This window comes from Anguilla rostrata, chromosome 7 (assembly GCF_018555375.3).
Source record: "Anguilla rostrata isolate EN2019 chromosome 7, ASM1855537v3, whole genome shotgun sequence".
Lineage (NCBI taxonomy): Eukaryota > Metazoa > Chordata > Actinopteri > Anguilliformes > Anguillidae > Anguilla > Anguilla rostrata.
The window spans coordinates 42,090,336-42,109,039 of record NC_057939.1 but is presented as its reverse complement, the minus strand read 5'-3'; the positions used below and the strand labels follow the sequence as shown (position 1 = coordinate 42,109,039).

The following is an 18,704-nucleotide window of genomic DNA, read 5'->3' as shown; positions in this document are numbered from 1 at the left end:
GGGGCTCAGCAGAAATCAGTGGTTTCCATCTTTTGTGTTCTGAAAAAGAACGTTATGATAATGATCAGGAAAAACATACTGGGCAACACGTTCGCTTTTGTGGTAAAGAACCAGTCCTATAAATCACTGTTGGATGAATGATCTGCCTAAGGAATTAATACCATCTACTCCTTTTGGAGGCAGGTTCACTTGGTTTTAAACACCCAGTGCAAAACAGACTTTTGAAGTGCTAAATATGTGCTAGCGTACACTAGCTAAAACAGGGCATGCGATAGTGTGGCCATTGTGTGTGAAATGAGTGAAGGTAGCACAACTGTTCCTTATATGGCAAACTAAGAAATACAAACCACACCTCTTTAAAAAGAAAAAACAGTTAATGAAAAGTATTTTCAGCACTATCTGGCCTCTTGCACAGCATTTAGATGAATACAGGACGTGGTAAGAGGCAGGCGACCCCTTTCTTCAAACGCAAAACAAGCAACGCCGTTACTGCCTAATAGCACTAGCAAGTGGAGCAGTTACAGAGCGGAACATTCCATCATGTCACAGGAAGGGGGCCACAGACGCAATCTCCATGGCAACCGGCACAGTGGTGGGCCAGCTAGGCTTAACTTGGAACATGCCCAATACTGTACCATACAGTACAGACACGGTGAATTTAACCTGAACAGTCGACCTTCAGCGGGTTAAATAGGGGGGGATACTGGTTTTCCTGCACACAGAAACCTGGTGAACGAGGTCAAACGGTGCTAGCTCAACACAGGAACACAAGTTACACGTGAGTGGCAGCGTTTTCAAGTTAAAACCAGTCAGGAAGCAAAATGATCCAGTTTCTTTCATGCCAAGGAGTAGCTTGGGTTCGAGCCCACAGTACTGTGGGTACTGGTCTCTGCCAAAGTGTCGCGGTACCACCGCCCTCAGCTACGAACACAGGCACACTGGCTGCCCATGCCACAGTCCCTATGGCAACAAGTAACGGTCACTCTGCTTACCATTGGTTGGGAGTTTTTTTTTTTTTTTTTCATGAACACAGATGATGAAGTTCATAACTTTACAGTACTGAGGGAAAAAAAAAAACTTAAAATATTTCACCACGTCCTTTTTTTTAATTTACACAGACTTTAATAACTTTATATACAGATGAACTCTTTCTTTTGTGTGATTGTAGTTGTGGGTGTGAGGTTTGCATTTTATCCGTTTTTTTCCCCCCCAGCTAGATTATGCATCATCAGATGAACAGTGACAGTATTTTCCTTTCGCTTGCACTGAAAGAGAATCTAAAACGTATTCCTACAGGGAGGCAAAAACCGAAAAATGAAAAGGGGGAAAAAAAGGGGCATCGGTGTATTTGACTGTGGGCTTTGAGTAGGTGGGTAAAGAGGTGGAGGGGGACAGAGGTGGTGTAAAAGATGAACCGAGGGTAGACTGACTGGTATGGGTGGAGGTGGTCGGGGGGGGGAGGGGCTGTGGAGATTACGGAACGGGTGGATTGGGAGTGGTAACAAACGGAGGAATAAAACCGACAAAAAAAAATGTACGGAGGGATGGAGGAAGGGACCGGCGAAGGAGGAGGACGAGGGGTCAGGGAGGGGTTCCGGCCTTCAGTGCAGACTCAGTTGCTGAGTAGTAGCTCTGTCGCCGTTTCCACGTCCCAGGATTTCGAAGACAAAGCCACTATTACTGCATTCTGTCAGAGGGAAGAAGATGATAGTGGCATTAGACTTCATTTTACTTTTGGACTTACCCAGAGTTCCTTGCAATGCAAATGCACCTGCCCTGGGATTAAAGTGCAGTAATTCCCTATAGAGGGGAGGGAAGTAAAATCCAAAGAAGTGGAGATGCCAAGATGGCGCCGCGGATGGCTGCCTCGGTGTGTTGACCAAAACAAATTCCTCGTATGTGTAACCCTACTTGGCAATAAAACCTGATTCTGATTCTGATTCTGATTCTGACTTGGACAATTTGTCAACTACCTTACTAAGCAATGTACGCTGACATGACAGAGGTTTGAACCCACCTACTAATACCATTTACCTACAAATGACAGTATCTAGCGCTGCCGAAAGCCTGTACTTGAATATCCTGAGGGTACATGCCTCTACTACATTTTCTGCCAAGCTATACCACACATTGACATCTCTGTGTGAAGGAATACCTCTGGATCTTTGTGGAAAATGTACCTTTTGCTCATTTCTGAGACTGATTTTCTGTTTATTCTTTTAAAAGTTTTGAAAGAATTTACACCGTGCATCACGAAAACTTATGAAACTGAGTAACTGCATATTCAGTGGCACTAACTGGATTATATTCACCAGATATATAAGGACAAACTAGCAGTCTAACAAACTGCCTTCTCTAGGATTTGGCTAAAGAACCAACAAAAAAAAAGCTCAGCACCTAGAAAATATGCCAGTTTTGCTAATTAGCTAGCTAGTATCTTGTTCCCTTGACCAAAGGAGATTTCCTGACCCGTAATGGCAAAAGAGAGGGAAATGAAATGCTGTCGGAAAAAAACACCTCAAACATGTTCCTTTGAAGAGGGAATGGTCGTCACAGTCGCATACTACCCAAACGTGCATTTTGTCGAACCGGTTCAGTAAAATGCCTCACTGACGCATCGCTGTTGGTATTGCCGTGCGCACCTTATCGAAGCCCATGGCACACAGTTTGTCTATTTTTCGGGTGTATTCGGGACTGGAGGCGGGCGCGCCGGCGTACACGTGCGACCAGAGCCGGGCCGTCTGTTTGAACATTTCGGGGTTCTGCTTGTACTGAAGGAGGGAGAGAGGGAGAGAGAGAGGAGAGCCGTGAACGAGCAAAGCCAGGAAAGAGCCCACAGTCACAGCCAATGAAACCGTACTCTTGATATGACATAATAAATATTTTGGCGCTTTAAAACAGCTGGTAAAGAGGCTGAAGCTATAATCTGCTGACCCTGACATTTATAGGAATGATGTGCAGTTCATTAAAGCTGGTTCAACAGATCAAATATAGCGAAAACTGAAAATGCTCATTCAAGCTGTTGCTGACTAGGACCGAGTTTGCTTAATTGACACTGCTACTTTGTCAAACTCGTTCTCGCTTCCAGAGGGAAAACGGGCGGACTGAGAAACGGACAGGAAGGGCTCCTCTAACCTGATTGGCCACCACTGCGTCCTGGGGGTCATCTGGTTCTGCTGCTGCCAGCAGGGCTTGTAGTGACAACAGCACCGTTCGTAGCGTCATGGCTGCTGCCCTGGGGGAGGGGGAAGGGGGAGAGAGAGGGACTCAGTGTTCTGTACTCCAGCACTGAACACGGTGGTCATATCGCGCACCAGTCCTAACCACCTGTTCCCGCAGTTAATGTCAGTACCTATCTCAGTCACAGCTCGACAGCACACAGCAGTTCAGTAGCAGCTAAACACCAGTTCTGCACACGGTTACTGAACTACACGTCGGCATTAATCAGTTACAGCCCAATACATCAGCACTGATAACTGATCATAAACTGCAGTACCAATCAGCTGCAGCCCAAAACACCAGTATTACTACCATTTACTGTACTGAATACAAGGCCACAACTGACAGCATAAGTAATGACACAAATTTCACGACAGAAGCGCTAATTACAGATACACGCTCAAACTAAACAAGAGGTGCCATTACCAGAATGTCACTTTTATGCAGCGTCAGGCATACGTTTCTGGTGAAAATGGACAACAGAAGCACGTTTCTCAGAACTTACCACTGATCTTTAAGAATATCCAAACATATAGCCCCGGTGACCGAACTGATATTCGGATGCCAGATTTTAGTAATAAACCGCACCTGGAAACAAAGAGAGGCACAGCCGTAAGTCATGGTGTGGGCAGGTTCGAGGAACTGGCAACCTGACAGACCGGAACATAAAGGCTAGAGAGGGCTTAGGAGTATTATTCTCAGGAGCCTATTGTGTGAATGTACAGAAAGATTCCAGGAATTGACGGATGAGCCTGCACAGCAGCACGAATACAAACCCGCTTCCTTTCACCAGTCTAAAGAAATGTTCTAAAAAAAAAATAAGTCTACACGCTCATCAGCAAGCACTGATCTGGGCTCATAGGCATCCTGAACCATACCTGAGGCGATTTTGTGCCCAGTCCCTCTGTGTTGTTCCCATTTACTTAAGCTAAGGTGTAAGATCGCAAATATGTGAGGAGAACATTTTTAACAGAACATTCTCATGCTGATTTAATCCTGTAAGGTGTAAGATAGGAAAAATGTGATTAGAATGTTCTTAACTAAACATTTGAATGCTGATGTAACAATTACTGGTAATTGAACAGAATGGAGTTCTAGAACACTGACTCAGAAATACTGAAAACATTTTTTAAAAACCTACTAGGTTAAACCACTGTTCCTGAGGTACCCTTTTTTACCCTTAGCTGAACAGTTTCCACATATGTTGTAGTTACACATCACACCTTGAAAATGTATGTACATATGAATACCAGTATGTGGTTGACTGTGTCACATGTAAATGCAGAATGACATCTGTTAAATGCAGCGACACTGAGCCCAAGAAAAATTCCCCTAAGGGGACAATAAAGTATATCGTATCGTATCACCTGTAATACTCACATTAGTCACCACTGAAGTTACAACCACAAAGAAAAAAATTGTCTTCACCAAAATCAACAAATGAGAGCAAGATAAGCAGAGAATGAACAGAACCTCCCATAAAGCAATTTGTTTGAGAACAGCCTAAATGAGAAATTGTAACTGGCTTGCACAAAATATGTATATTTATCCAAAAATATGGGTACGCTTACCTTTGGCGGATTGAATGGGTACGTCTCTGGAATCTTAATTTCTAGTTGATACCTGCCACCTGCGAGAAGAAAAACACAGGCTGGGACTGGGAGGGAGAAAGAAATCCCTAGAGCTCGGTGAGAATCCCCAAAACCCCAAACAGAAAATTCTGCTCCACTCCTAAAATAAACAAGAAACATTAATGTAGCTCCAGTGCTACACTAGTGTGATAGTTAACATTATTTAAAATAATGTGCCATCCTGTTCATCGGATTATTTTAAGTAATGTTCCATCCTGTTCATCGGATTATTTTGAATAATGTGCCATCCTGTTCATCGGATTATTTTGAATAATGTGCCATCCTGGTTCATCTGATTATTTTGAATAATGTGCCAGCCTGTTCATCTGATTATTTCAGATGATGTGCCATCCTGTTCATCTGATTATTTTAAATAATGTGCCATCCTGTTCATCTGATTATTTTAAATAATGTGCCATCCTGTTCATCTGATTATTTTTAATAATGTGCCATCCTGTTCATCTGATTATTTTTAATAATGTGCCATCCTGTTCATCGGATTATTTTTAATAATGTGCCATCCTGTTCATCGGATTATTTTAGATGTGCCATCCTGTTCATCTGATTATTTTAAATAATGTGCCATCCTGTTCATCTGATTATTTTAAATAATGCTCCATCCTGTTCATGTATTTATCAGTCCGGTAATCAGTTAAAATCAGAACCGTTACAAGTCATGGTTTAAGTGGCCTCGTCCGAACGGCAGGGGGTTTGGTTCCCCGCTGTGACGGTTCTGCTCTGTGATCTAATCTCCATCTGTAACCCTCTCTGCTTTCCCGGATAAACTGGGGGGGGAAAAAAAAGTCGAAAGGAGGGCAAACAGCCTGCTCGGAATAAACACTTTTGGAAGCAGCTGTTTCCGAGCGCAAAACTCTGCGCGTTCTTCGCCGCCGAGAAATAAGCCGCTCGTACGTGGAGCCGGTGGTCCTGCGGTAGTGCCGTTTCGGTAAATGAAATCCGGTGCGCCTGACAACGAGGCCGAGGCGAGCGCCGAGACTCGGTGGGGACGCGCGTTGGTCGCAGGCGGGCACGGAGCTGACGTGCGCTCAGGGGCAGCCGGCGGGGTCGGGACGCGATCGCAGCCTCGCTCTCCGAAACACCTGGGGGAGGGATCAGGCCACGAAAGCAGCTCATTACAGCCTCTTCAATAGGTAAGAAGGCCAGCTGCAATAATGATATGCCTGAGAAAGACCCCGAAAGGCAACAGTGCATGCAGAAAAGAGGTTAAGTACAGGACTTATAACTATAATACTGGAGGTGTGAATCTTGGGCAATGGACAACAACCCGGAGCAAGAACTTCACTTTGGTAAACATTGAGCTATATGCCATGTAATAATTTTATAGTGCATGTAGTGTATCTTAATAAGTTCAACGATTAGCCCTGGATATGGATGTTATAGGAGCTAAAAGATGTGAATGTAATGAGAAGCCCTGTATAACAAAGTCTTCCTACTGCCTGACCTTGAGAGATGCAGGACACAGACACAGCAGACAGACAGAGGCAAGGAAATTCAGCCACGCCCCGACGCCACACTTCTCTGGGGTTCCCTACTCGAAATGACGACATCCGCCGAAACGCAAAGACGTCGCACCTCTTTATCGCGCTTCTTATTAGCCCACGCGTTAAAGACCTGCGAGTTACAGTGCTAAGTGAACAGCCCATGGGTATCATTAAGCTGAGGACCTCCTCTACTGCTGTTGACTGGCTGTGGAAAGCATTCGGAGGCGAAACCGGAGGCGGATTTTAATGCCGGCGCGAGCGGGACGTGTTCGGGGAGCCGGAGGCGGGGAGTACTGACCCTCGTACGGCGTGTCGGGCGGTCCCGCTATCTCCCCCTTCAGCTCCGTGAAGTTCTCGTCCACGAGCTCCACCTTAATCTGGTTTTTGCTCGTCTGTCGGAAAGAAACGACAGAGCAGGCAGTGAGAAAAGGAGGAAGCTTCACAGAAGTAAACAGCACGGCCTACCGCTAGCTACAGGCTACATACCGTCCGTCAATTCAGTCCAACCACAAACGGTCGTCTTAAATATTACGAAACTGAAAGCATACACGATACATTCTCATTCATTTTGATCGCAAGTGATATCACAATATTCATTACTTAAGATTAGGACCACACGGCACTCTCGTTAGCTAGATTCAGAAATCTGAACATTTTATATTTAATAAAGTTCTCACATGCTACATTCAAGCATACTTGGCTCATGTGGCGTTGACTTGAGAGTCTTTGTTTTTAAGAGCAACTCTGTCATGGGGATATTTAATCATCCTATATTTGCTATTTTTTATAATACAAGTGCAAACGGGTTGTGCTCGCCTGCGATAACTCACGGTCTGAGGATGAGAAGGGCCAAGTCTGACAAGAGCCTGACAGGTATGGCTACACACACGCCCAGCCTCCATGTAGGCGATGACATAATGGCATGTGACAAAGACCAGTGAACAACAATGGCTAAAAATGGCCATTGCCTACAGATTGAGGGTTATAGCCTATGCCTTTTAGATTAACCACAGGTAGCCTGTGTCACCTTACATATATTTTTTTATATTTATTTCTTCATTAAAGTTGCTCTTTAAGGCAGGCTGACTTGACCCCAGGTCATTTCCTCTAGTATTAAAAGTCAGCCACATCTCACTCTATCCTACATTTATCCTTGGGAAAGGTGGCTAAAGAACTAGGCAGGTTTTGGTCTGCGAATGCATTGTATTATCACTGATTACACGTCGAAATGCAAGTATTTTTATTCTTCTTGGGACAACCATTACACAATACTTTCCAAATAGCCTTTTACAGAATGCAGCTTACAGGTTATTATTTGATTATTCATTTGCAGTTTAGCGCTATACAACTACCACTCCAAGCTTGTAAAGACCTTTATATGTTACCGTTACACTGGATATCACATATCAAGCATATGATGGTGTTCAACATGCTTGTCCCATGTCCATGTTGTACCAACTTGTTATTCTTGCATGTGTGTCTTGTTTCCACATTCTGTCACTCATATTTTGTAATCCCATTCGTTTTTTTTCCAAAAATACACACAACCTCACTTGAAATTCAGTTAGCATAACTGACTGTATTAATGGAAAAACATAATCAGGAATAAATAGCCCAAATTATTGACAATTTCTAAAACCGTACTACACTCCTCCCCCCACCACACCCTAGTTCTGCAATCTCAATCTCAACCCAGCCCCCCACCCCCCAATCCAAGATCGCAAGCCTACCTTACACCCACCCACACTTCTGCAATCACAATCTTTACTTTTTGACTTGTGCTTAGACTATGGTTTCACTTTCCATATTAATATGTACAATTTTTCCATGTCTTGTTCATTCAACATTTAAATAACATTTGCCAAATCAAGTAAACAGGCCTCTCCTAAAACTTAAATGCCCACCCATACCAACCTTAAACACTAGAAAATCATTACCTTTTGTAAATGCAAAGTATTGAGTCACATCAGTGGTAAATATTATCTAACCAAACACAATCAGCACTAGTCAGTACATCCCCAACCACCAAGCTAATGGGTCAACTTTTGAATTAGCATTTTATTTAAAACAGTTTAAAGTCCAGCGGTGAATTTGTTCTCTGCTTTTCTGTCAAGACCTGACAGGGGTTCCTGGCCACTGCCTACCTCAGGAAGGGACACTACAAGGGATCTGATGACTAAACTCAGACATGTACCATCCTACTCAGAGTGTACTCAGTGAATTACAGCACTATGTAATACTGCAGGCACTTTTCCAGTGGATGGGGTTTGTATATAACTGACAGCGAAGTTCTGCTAGGACCTAATCTAACCCATTCTGACCACATTGGGACTGATGACAGGGTGATATTTAACATGGGGGACAGGGCAATTGAATATATTTTCTAAAATTAAGGACTCTGATATCCGTAAGCCACACGCACTGAAAATCAACAGGCAAGAACAATTTCCTACCTGTAACTCATGCCAAGTTTAGGACTTTGATTCAGCTTCTCTCCCCAATCAAGTGAAATTCAAAGGAGGCCACATGTCACTCTACTGTGAAGAGTAGGCCTACAAATGATTACGTTTTCTTATTTCATTTCTACTTCAAATTCACATTTACATTCCATGTCCATTTCTGGGAATATTGCAGAATTACCAGTATCAGTGCCTTTCACTCATAGTACTGCAGGTCCTTCACGAAACTGTGAGAATTCAGCAGTGCGGATGAGTACACAGCAAATAATATAACTGCTATACAGATGCACGCACAACACCTAACCTATATATAACTGCAATATAGACCTACTCTGTATATAACTGTACTAACCACCGTTTCTGATGCACCTGGAGAAATTGTGGTGAGGAACTGACACTTCACCGGATTTGTGACCTAAGAAGTGTCCTGTACCCCACCACACCCAAAACATTCCTCTTGGTTCAGACTGAGTGTAGGGCATGGCTCCGATCCAATACGTGTTCGTTAGCTAAATGCTACCTCGCACAAGTGTCCCACATCAGCTAAACTGAATATACCGGTCGGCCACAAATTAGTTAAATATATACATCCATCTGCCATTCATCTATTACATTAAAATGTGTGACCTGACGCCAGTTAACGTCAGCTAATCAAATTTGTGAAATAAGTAGCTAGCTAACGTTATCTAGCTAGCTTTACATGGCAATGAGTAGAGGAGAGGCGTTCAAAATAGTAGCTAGCGTTCAATGACGTGATCCCTGAAAACTTTCATTCAATTGTGAAACATGCAGTCAACTCATGCTGACAGCCATGTTTAAGCTAATTTCCAGTCCGCTAAATAACAAGCACTTACAAGCTATGAAGTGACTCCTACTAACGTTATTGTGTACGCTTGGCTTGCAAGCTACTGTTGCCTGGTTCCTCTACTCCTACACAGTAAGGCCTTTGATAATGCTAGGTAGCTAGCTATTTAGTTAGGTTGGTAACATTTACGAGTTTATGCTAACCCAAACAACTATGCGACCAAGTAGCAAGCTAGCCAACTAGCTGGCTACAAGATATTTCTGGTAATACTAGATAACACTGAGCAGCTATCAAGCTATGTAATAACTACCTAACTTATAACCTCATAAAACCAGCATGCTCCACCTGAATATATCAATCGCTACCAATTACGCCCAATGTTCAAAATTATTTGCAAAAACCAATGTGTCCAATCAAACCTACAAAACACTTAAGAGTGGCCGAACGCGTAGCTAAATAATTACCTAGCTAGACTAGACTAACGTTAGACTGCTGTTACCAACCCTTGGTCTAACCCCTTTACAAACCCTGCATATACCCATTTCTCTGCATGATGATCTCGTACCACAAGCTACCACTGACAATTCAGACCTGCCGTTTAGCTAGCATAGTTTGGCCCTAGCAGTGTGTTATAAGCTATCGTCGCTAGTTAGCTCTATCCGGCTACCGTCGTTAGCCAATTTCCCTTCCCTCAGCAGGCCTCGATCACTAGCTAGCTGCCAAGCTAGCTATATTACAATGGAAAAAACTAGCTAGTGATACTATATATGACAGTTTCAAAACCTAAGACTTTGTGATCATACTAACGTTTCATCAAACGTATGCGTGGCTAGCAATATGGTTGAAAGGAAAAAATAGCTAACCTCTTCGCTTTTGAGGACCTCTTTGAACTCCCGTTTAATCCTCTGGACTGCGATGTTTGCCATGATGTTGCCGTCTCCAATATGCAGCTAGCCGTTTCCTGGATCGGGCCTCCCTCCGCTTCACTTTCGGATCCCTCTCGCACTCTGTTTCACTCTGTCACTTTTTACTCAACAAAACAGACCCCCTCTCCCCCTTAGCAAATGGCAGCTTAAACGAGCGTACTATCGTCGCATGAAATGCGCAAGGCGGTTTGAACAAAAATAAGAAGACAGCTAATGTTACCTTTAATGATTACCACACAACGCCGTAGTCTGTATTGGCGAAAACATTTTCATGCATGCGAGTTGGCTAATCTAATGTTAGCTAGCTACAATGGGAGTCATGTGATTCAAGGGATCGCATATCATATCTTGCCTTGTATAAGTTGCTAATAGTTGTCTCAGTGATGGAAGTTGAAATTAGCTAGTATCAGCTAGCCTAGCTGTTCTTTCCAGCGGGGTCGCTGCAGTTGTTTGCTCATTAATTCAGATAGCACTACCTACCAGCATTGCCTCATTCTGAATGTGTAAAGTCCATACCAAGTTAATGCGACATCATATACTGTGCCTGTTTTTCGTTTACTGCCAGAATACGTAAAATACAAAGTCCTCATCAATGTCCATTTTTATTTTAAAAAATCACTACCATTTTGGTATTTTTTAAATTGCTCATTAGATTTCCTCGTATTAAATTTGCAGCGAGGATCGTAATACCAGTTTAAACACCAGGCAGCTGATGAGGGATATGTCCCCTACTAGTGTCCCTGATTTCATTGCAGACTATTACCAGATGCCTGTATTTAGCCTATAATTTATTGCAATATTTGCAACATTAATTTCCAAGCAACATATTTAAAGATATTTCTACTTTGTCAAGGCTGTCTTGAAATAAGAGAGCTATAGAAAAATGTGTTGTAGAATAATTCTTCAGCCAAAGTATTCTTAAATCTGGAGTGACATCAATTATAGACTCTTTCTGACCCATATAGGCAAATAGTAGATTAAAATGAATAAACTTTTAATATCTTTATTAAACCATTGGGTTGTATGCCTCTGCATACATGAATGAAATGCTCCCTTGTCCAATGCCGTTGTGGCAATCATATCAGCTGCCAAGTGTACCATAGGCATTTTATTATTATTAGGCAATCCAGAAGATAAGATAGCTACCAAGAAGAAGGTGATTAAGATGGCACGCATAAATATAAGCATGCATACAAAATTAAATGGTTAAACATATACATAATAATCAATAAATTATGTTTTACCTTTCTAGATTTTGTTTGAAATTGTAACTGCCACATGCATTTTAAGATTTTACCATAAAATATACCAGAAAATATCTACAAAAAATAAATAAATAGCATGTATGAATGTGGAAATAACTAATAGTATCAGATATGTTTTGATATGTACATTTGATGTTTTATAAATGCTCAATCCAAATAAGTAAAGTAATCCTATTTAATTAAAATTCATACTGTGGAAGATTAACAAAAATGTGAATCTTCTCATTTTGCCTGTTACACTCTGGCTTTGGGTGATGTTTACAGGCGATACAATTTACTGGAACATATTTTGCTTTTTGTCCATTTCATACTTTTGTGTATTTCATACTAGATCCATTAATCAGTTCAAGCTATATGTTAATATTCTGTTATATATAACTGCATTTTTATTACACTTCCATACAATAAGGATCGCACAGCAAACTGCCACGCAGCAATAAAAATGAAAAAATCCCCTGAGTTTGATATATTTACACCATCTGCTGGCTGGATATAGTACTGCGACCTGAAAACAAAGGGCGGGGAGAGCACGCTCCTGCCCGCTCCTTTTATTTTTATCCGCAGTCCATACATTTCCAAATCGTCCAAATTACAATTTTCCCAATGTTCATGGTGCCACGTGCGCCTTGCGAACACTTCATTGTGGACTTAAATAAAAGAAAAGCATCTATTTATTCATGCATTCATTTATTTATTAAAATACAAAATTATTGTAGCTAGCAACTGAACTTTGCTCGGACTGACTTCCTGAACAGAACACGCCAGAGGCTGCTCATCTGATTTATATTAAAGGCTTGTTTTATTCTTTGTACAGAACATAGTTTTAGTTGCTTTCATTACCTCTGTCTGTAAACCTGTTATCATAAGTGCTAAAAACACAGGCTTACCTCAGAAAGAACATCTATTGTTCACCTTACGCTTAAAGTATTGTGGCGATCTTGCCTGTGTGTAACTAAATAATTGTTAGCTTGTTAGCGGTTAACTTGTCCCGCTCCGCGATCGTGTAAATACTTGTTTATTTTGAATGTGTGTAGCCTGCTAGGAATCGCTTCCGTAGCGCTAGCAGCCCTCGGGTTTATTCTTTGCACCGTCATGTTTCTGTCATTAGTCAATTAGCCAATCCTGTTGTTGTATTCCCTGCCTGTCTCTGTTTTGCGTGTCTCGTGCTGCTGTTTCCCGCTGTATGTAAATTATCCGACCTTTGTGTGATGTGACGTTAAGGCTGTGTGATTGGTTCGTTCCGTTGCGCCGGGGCAGCCAATCACGGCGAACGGGGTTTGACAAAAGCAGGCTTCGCCCAGCTATGATGGTCAGTCTACGAATTACCGTTTTGAGGAGATGTCACAAATAAAGCGAAGCTCCCCGGGAGCGATTCGAAAACAGCCAAGCCAGTCTCCGTCTCTGCTTCCTCGCGAAATCGCCACATTGGTGTCCGGAAGTGGGATTCAGCTAGCTGAAGTGGAGAAGGCGATCCGAGAGCTGGAAGACAGACTGGGGGTACCGAGGCGGCGGAAGACCGAGGCAGCAGAGACGGCGACGGGCGCCGATCTGCAGAGCTCGGTGGCGCAACGACAGAGGGCCCCCAGACAACCAGACGGAGCCAGTGCTGTTCGACCAACGCACCTGAGGGAAGCTAACGTTAGCACGCCAGCCAGCTCCAGCATGACAACCACCACGGCAGCTAGCACACAGCCGAAGCTAGCCCGGTTCAGTGGAGCAGCACAGTGGGAGACGTACCTAGCCCAGCTGCAGCTGGCTGCCCGTCACTGCGGCTGGAGCGAGAGCCAGACGGCGACGCATCTAGCACTCGCCCTGGAGGGTCCAGCGCTGCAGGTCCTGCTAGACCTCGATGCTGCCGAACAGGGCGATCTGAAGGCACTGACGACGGCCTTGGCAAGGCGTTTCGGCCAGAGGCGGTCAATGCAGAGCAGTCGGGAGAAGCTCAACAGCCGCCGCCGCGAAGGAAAAGAGAGCTGGGGGACCGTGGCTGCAGACGTGCGGCTCCACGCTCGGCAGGGCTACCCGTCCCTCGACTCGGCAGGGCAGGACGAGCTCGCGTTGCACGCCTTCCTCCAGACTCTCTCCCCGGAACGGTTGCGCCAGCACGTCATCCTGACCACGCCCTGCTCCCTAGACGACGCTCTGAAGGAAGTAGAGAGGGCGGAAGACGTTCTCTGCTTGGTTCCAGGGCAGACAACCCGGCCCCGCGTCCGCGAAATCGACTGCTACGAGGAGGAGGAGGAAGTCCGTTGGGCACGCTCACCCCCACAACAGCGGCGACAGCGCCCACCACTAGCACGACGCGGTCGCTGCTATCGCTGCGACGAGCCAGGGCACCTGGCCCGCGACTGCCCAGCACCAGCGCCCAAGCCCCGATCGCCACGGCCGGCGGGAAACGACGCGGGGGCGGCGCTGTGAGGAAACCGCTGCCCCAAGATCCCATCCTCAACCAGGAGCAGCCTGCTGCGCCTGAAACCAGTTCGGTCCCACTCGCAGAAGCAAATGTTTCATCTGCCTTTGTGAAGGCGGGAACTGAGCAAAGTCGTTCTATTATAAGAGCTGAAAGCAAATTCCAGCCCGCCCTTTTCAGGGCAGGAGAGCAGCCTGCCCTTTTGAGGGCGGAAGAGCAATCCATCCAACAGCGAGTGGGCCGACTGGGAGAGGCGGGCGGGCTATACCTGCATTGTAGGCTGGATGGGCAAGCCTGCTGGGCACTGGTCGACACGGGGGCCACCATCTCCCTGGTGCGACCGGGAACGCTCCCCAACACTGCCTGGTCCTCAACAACCACTCAGCTGCAGTCAGTGACGGGACAGAGGCTCGCCATGCGGGGCAAGAAGATGGTGAGCGTGGAGGTCGGAAACAGAGAGGTGGTGACGCACGAGTTCTGGCTGGCCGACATCAGCGACACGTGCATAATCGGCCTGGATCTGCTGGTCCACTGGGGTGCTACGGTGGACATCGCCAACGCCAGGCTCTCCATCGGTGCCACCACCCTCGCCCTCCACGCCACCCCCAAGAGGAAACGCAGGTCCAGGAGGACCCGTCGCCGAGCAGCCTCAGCCCACCCTCACCAGCCGCCGCCAGCCTCAGCCCACCCTCACCAGCCGCCGCCCCAGCTAACCAACACAGAGCGTGGCTCGCCTGCCCCACTGTCACAACCTGTGCCCCCCTCTGTCGAGACGGTGAGTGCTGTCCGCGAGCTGTGGCGACGCAGCTGCAGCGGCCTCAACCCTCACCAATGCCAACAGCTTGAACGCTTGCTGAAGGACAATGCAGACCTCTTCGCTGCCCGCGATGAGGAATGCACGCAGACCGAGCTAGTGCAGCACGCCATTGACACTGGTGACGCTGCACCGGTTCGTCTGCGCCCTCACCGGTTGTCACTAGCAAAGCGGCTGGGGGCAGAGGAGAAGGTTAGAGAGATGGCCGCTGCAGGCGTCATTGAGCCCTCCAACAGCCCGTGGGCGGCCCCTGCTGTCCTAGTGCGGAAGAAGAACGGAGAGTGGCGTTTTTGCGTGGACTATCGGCGCCTCAACGCCGTAACGCGCAAAGATGCCTACCCTCTCCCCCGCATCGACGAGGCGCTAGACCACATCGCGGGGTCCAGTTGGTTCTGCTCGCTGGACCTCCGGAGTGGCTACTGGCAGGTCAAAATGGCGGAGGATGCGAAGCCTAAGACCGCCTTCACCATCGGGCAAGGGTTGTGGCAGTTCCGCGTGATGCCGTTTGGACTGTGCAATGCCCCTGCCACGTTCGAGCGGCTGATGGAAAGGGTGCTGTCGGCCGTCCCCCGAAGCTGCTGCGTAGTGTACCTGGACGACCTCCTAGTACATGCCAGTAGCTTCGAGCACGCCCTCGCTAACCTCCACAACGTGCTCGCGGCGATTCGCCGGGCTGGGCTACGGTTGAATCCCCGGAAGTGCCAGCTGCTCCGGAGGGAGACGGCCTTCCTGGGGCACGTTGTGAGTGAGCGAGGGGTAGCCACCGACCCAGCTAAGGTGACTGCTGTGCGGGATTAGCCGACCCCAGCAAATGTAGGCGAGCTGCGCAGCTTCCTGGGGTTGGCGAGCTACTATCGGCGGTTCGTGCGGGGTTTCGCCTCCATTGCCAGTCCCCTCCATCGCCTCACCGACAAGTACCAGCCGTTCATCTGGACCACTGCATGCGCAGAAGCCTTTGCCCGGCTCAGAACGGCTCTCACGGAGGCCCCCGTACTGGCGTATCCCGATGTGCACCGCCCATTCATTGTCGACACCGACGCCAGTAACGTGGGGGTGGGAGCCGTCCTCTCTCAGGAGGACAGCGACGGAGAGAGAGCTGTCGCCTACTACAGCGGTGCCCTGAGCCGGGCAGAGCGGAACTACTGCGTGACCCGCCGAGAGCTGCTGGCCGTAGTCAAGGCACTGAGGCACTTCCGACCCTATCTCCAAGGTAGCCACTTCCGCCTCCGCACTGACCACGCTTCGCTCACCTGGCTCCTAAACTTCAAGCACCCGGAGGGCCAAGTCGCACGGTGGTTAGAAGAGCTACAAGAGTGCGATTTCCAGATCAAGCACAGGGCGGGGCGCACCACACCAACGCCGACGCTTTGTCCCGCCGTCCCTGTGCTGAGCTGGATTGTCAACACTGCCAGCGACAGGAAGATAAGAGCCAGGTGGAGCTAGCGGTGGCTACCGCTAACATCAGCGAGGCGGGGTGGCTGCCAGTGTCGCAGGAGCAGCTGCGGGAAGGCCAGGAGGCTGACAGCACGCTAAGAAAGGTGAGGGGCTGGCTGGAGGCAGAAACACCGCCGCAGTGGGCTGAGGTCTCGGCTGAGGGGCCCGAGCTCAAGACCTACTACGGGCAAAGGAGGAGCCTTGAGCTGCGGGACGGGCTGCTGTATCGGCGGTGGCAGGCACCCGGGCTTGGAAGCGACCTCCTCCAACTCCTCGTTCCCCGAGCGCTCCGGCCCCAAGTCCTCGGGTTGGTGCATGGCTCGGTGGGGGCGGGCCATTTCGGGAACAGCAAGACCCTGCGACGATTGAGGGGCGCTTCTACTGGCCTGGGTGCCGCCGGGACGTGGAGCTGCACGTCCACTGCTGCGACTCCTGTACGGCATGCAAGGGGCCTACCAGGCGCTCCCGCGCCCCTCTACAACGCTACGTGGTGGGGGCCCCGATGGAGCGAGTGGGGGTGGACGTCCTCGGCCCCTTCCCTGTCACTGAGGCCGGTAACCGCTATGTGCTTGTGGCTATGGACTACTTTACGAAGTGGCCCGAGGCGTACGCGGTGCCGGACCAAAGTGCTGCAACAACAGCGGGGAAGCTAGTCGAGGAGATGTTTGCCCGTTTCGGGGTCCCCGCCCAACTCCACAGCGACCAGGGGCGAAATTTTGCAGAAATTTTCTGCAGTCGGCTCGGGGTAGCGAAGACCCGCACAACTCCACTCCATCCCCAGAGCGACGGACTGGTTGAACGGTTCAACAAGACCCTGACTGCACAACTCGCTATCCTCGCCAGCCAGCACCAACGAGACTGGGACCGCCACCTGCCCCTGGTCCTGTGGTCCTACCGAACTGCCGTACAGGAGTCCAGCCTCTGCACGCCCGCCGCCCTGATGTTCGGACGGGAGCTCCGGACGCCCGTGGATTTGGTGTTCGGGGCCCCGCCTGAAAGCAGGGAACCAGCCCGTACAGAGGCCTGCTACTTCCGCCAGCTGCTGGAACGACTGCGGGTGGCACACGACTTCTCTCGCCAGGCCCAGGACACTGCGGGACTGCGGCAGAAGCGCGCCTACGATCAGCACTGCAAGGGGCAGGCCTTCAAGCCAGGTGATAAAGTGTGGGTCCACTGCCCAGTGCGCAAGAAGGGCCTGTCTCCTAAGCTGCAGTCACATTGGCGTGGGCCTGGCGAGATCTTGGAGCGGCTGAGTGAGGTGACGTATCGCCTGCGCATGCCAAATCGAGGGCGCCTGGTGGTGCTCCACCAAGACCGACTCGCACCTTACCAACCACTCGCCACCGAAAACGCAGCTGGCGGACAAGGTAGCAGCCCTGTCCCCTCTACACCACCGGCAGCAGAGGAAATGGCACAGCCCACCACGGGCCGACCTACTCGGAAGCGACGGCTACCGAATTATTTAATCGACTACGAGGTAAATCGCCTAGAAATTGTGGGTCGTCGGGGACTAGCGACCCTTTAGGTGGGGGCTGTGTGGCGATCTTGCCTGTGTGTAACTAAATAATTGTTAGCTTGTTAGCGGTTAACTTGTCCCGCTCCGCGATCGTGTAAATACTTGTTTATTTTGAATGTGTGTAGCCTGCTAGGAATCGCTTCCGTAGCGCTAGCAGCCCTCGGGTTTATTCTTTGCACCGTCATGTTTCTGTCATTAGTCAATTAGCCAATCCTGTTGTTGTATTCCCTGCCTGTCTCTGTTTTGCGTGTCTCGTGCTGCTGTTTCCCGCTGTATGTAAATTATCCGACCTTTGTGTGATGTGACGTTAAGGCTGTGTGATTGGTTCGTTCCGTTGCGCCGGGGCAGCCAATCACGGCGAACGGGGTTTGACAAAAGCAGGCTTCGCCCAGCTATGATGGTCAGTCTACGAATTACCGTTTTGAGGAGATGTCACAAATAAAGCGAAGCTCCCCGGGAGCGATTCGAAAACAGCCAAGCCAGTCTCCGTCTCTGCTTCCTCGCGAAATCGCCACAGTATTAAGTAGCACATCTAAATAAAACGTATTTGTGAACAAACTGGTCCATTGAGTTTTCTTAGTTTCACTGGGGTACCTTTAGAAGCAAAGAAAATCAAAGAAAGCTTGGGTCTAAAAATACTGGACTGAAACAGTGTGGCCTGTAAGACAAAAGCCACGTTTCCACCAAAATTACCCGGAACTTTCAGTCCCAGGAACTACTTTA

General features: G+C 47.9%; 1 protein-coding gene across 2 annotated transcripts; it reads right to left on the bottom strand.

The window, feature by feature from the left end:
* Positions 1-1,084: 1,084 nt before the first annotated feature.
* LOC135259721 (ubiquitin-conjugating enzyme E2 K) lies at positions 1,085-11,007 on the bottom strand. Of its 2 annotated transcripts, XM_064344373.1 has the most exons (8): positions 10,763-11,007; positions 10,480-10,639; positions 6,651-6,744; positions 4,791-4,849; positions 3,725-3,807; positions 3,136-3,235; positions 2,643-2,771; positions 1,085-1,687 (listed from the first exon to the last, which is right to left on the bottom strand). In XM_064344373.1, the coding sequence occupies exons 2-8, from the start codon at positions 10,540-10,542 to the stop codon at positions 1,613-1,615; spliced, it is 603 nt and encodes a 200-aa protein (XP_064200443.1). In that variant the 5' UTR covers positions 10,543-10,639; positions 10,763-11,007; the 3' UTR covers positions 1,085-1,612. The 2 variants fall into 2 exon arrangements, with proteins under 2 accessions (XP_064200443.1, XP_064200442.1); XM_064344372.1 differs by having other exon boundaries at positions 10,480-11,007.
* Between the last annotated feature and the right edge of the window lie 7,697 nt (positions 11,008-18,704).

Coding starts and splice junctions, on each gene's coding strand:
- LOC135259721 (XM_064344372.1), bottom strand. CDS start 10,542: ATGGCAAACATCGCAGTCCAGAGGATTAAACGGGAGTTCAAAGAGGTC. Junction 6,745..10,479: donor AGGTCCTCAAAAGCGAAGAG/GTTAGCTATTTT, acceptor TCTTTCCGACAG/ACGAGCAAAAACCAGATTAA. Junction 2,772..3,135: donor ACGCAGTGGTGGCCAATCAG/GTTAGAGGAGCC, acceptor TCCCTCCTTCAG/TACAAGCAGAACCCCGAAAT.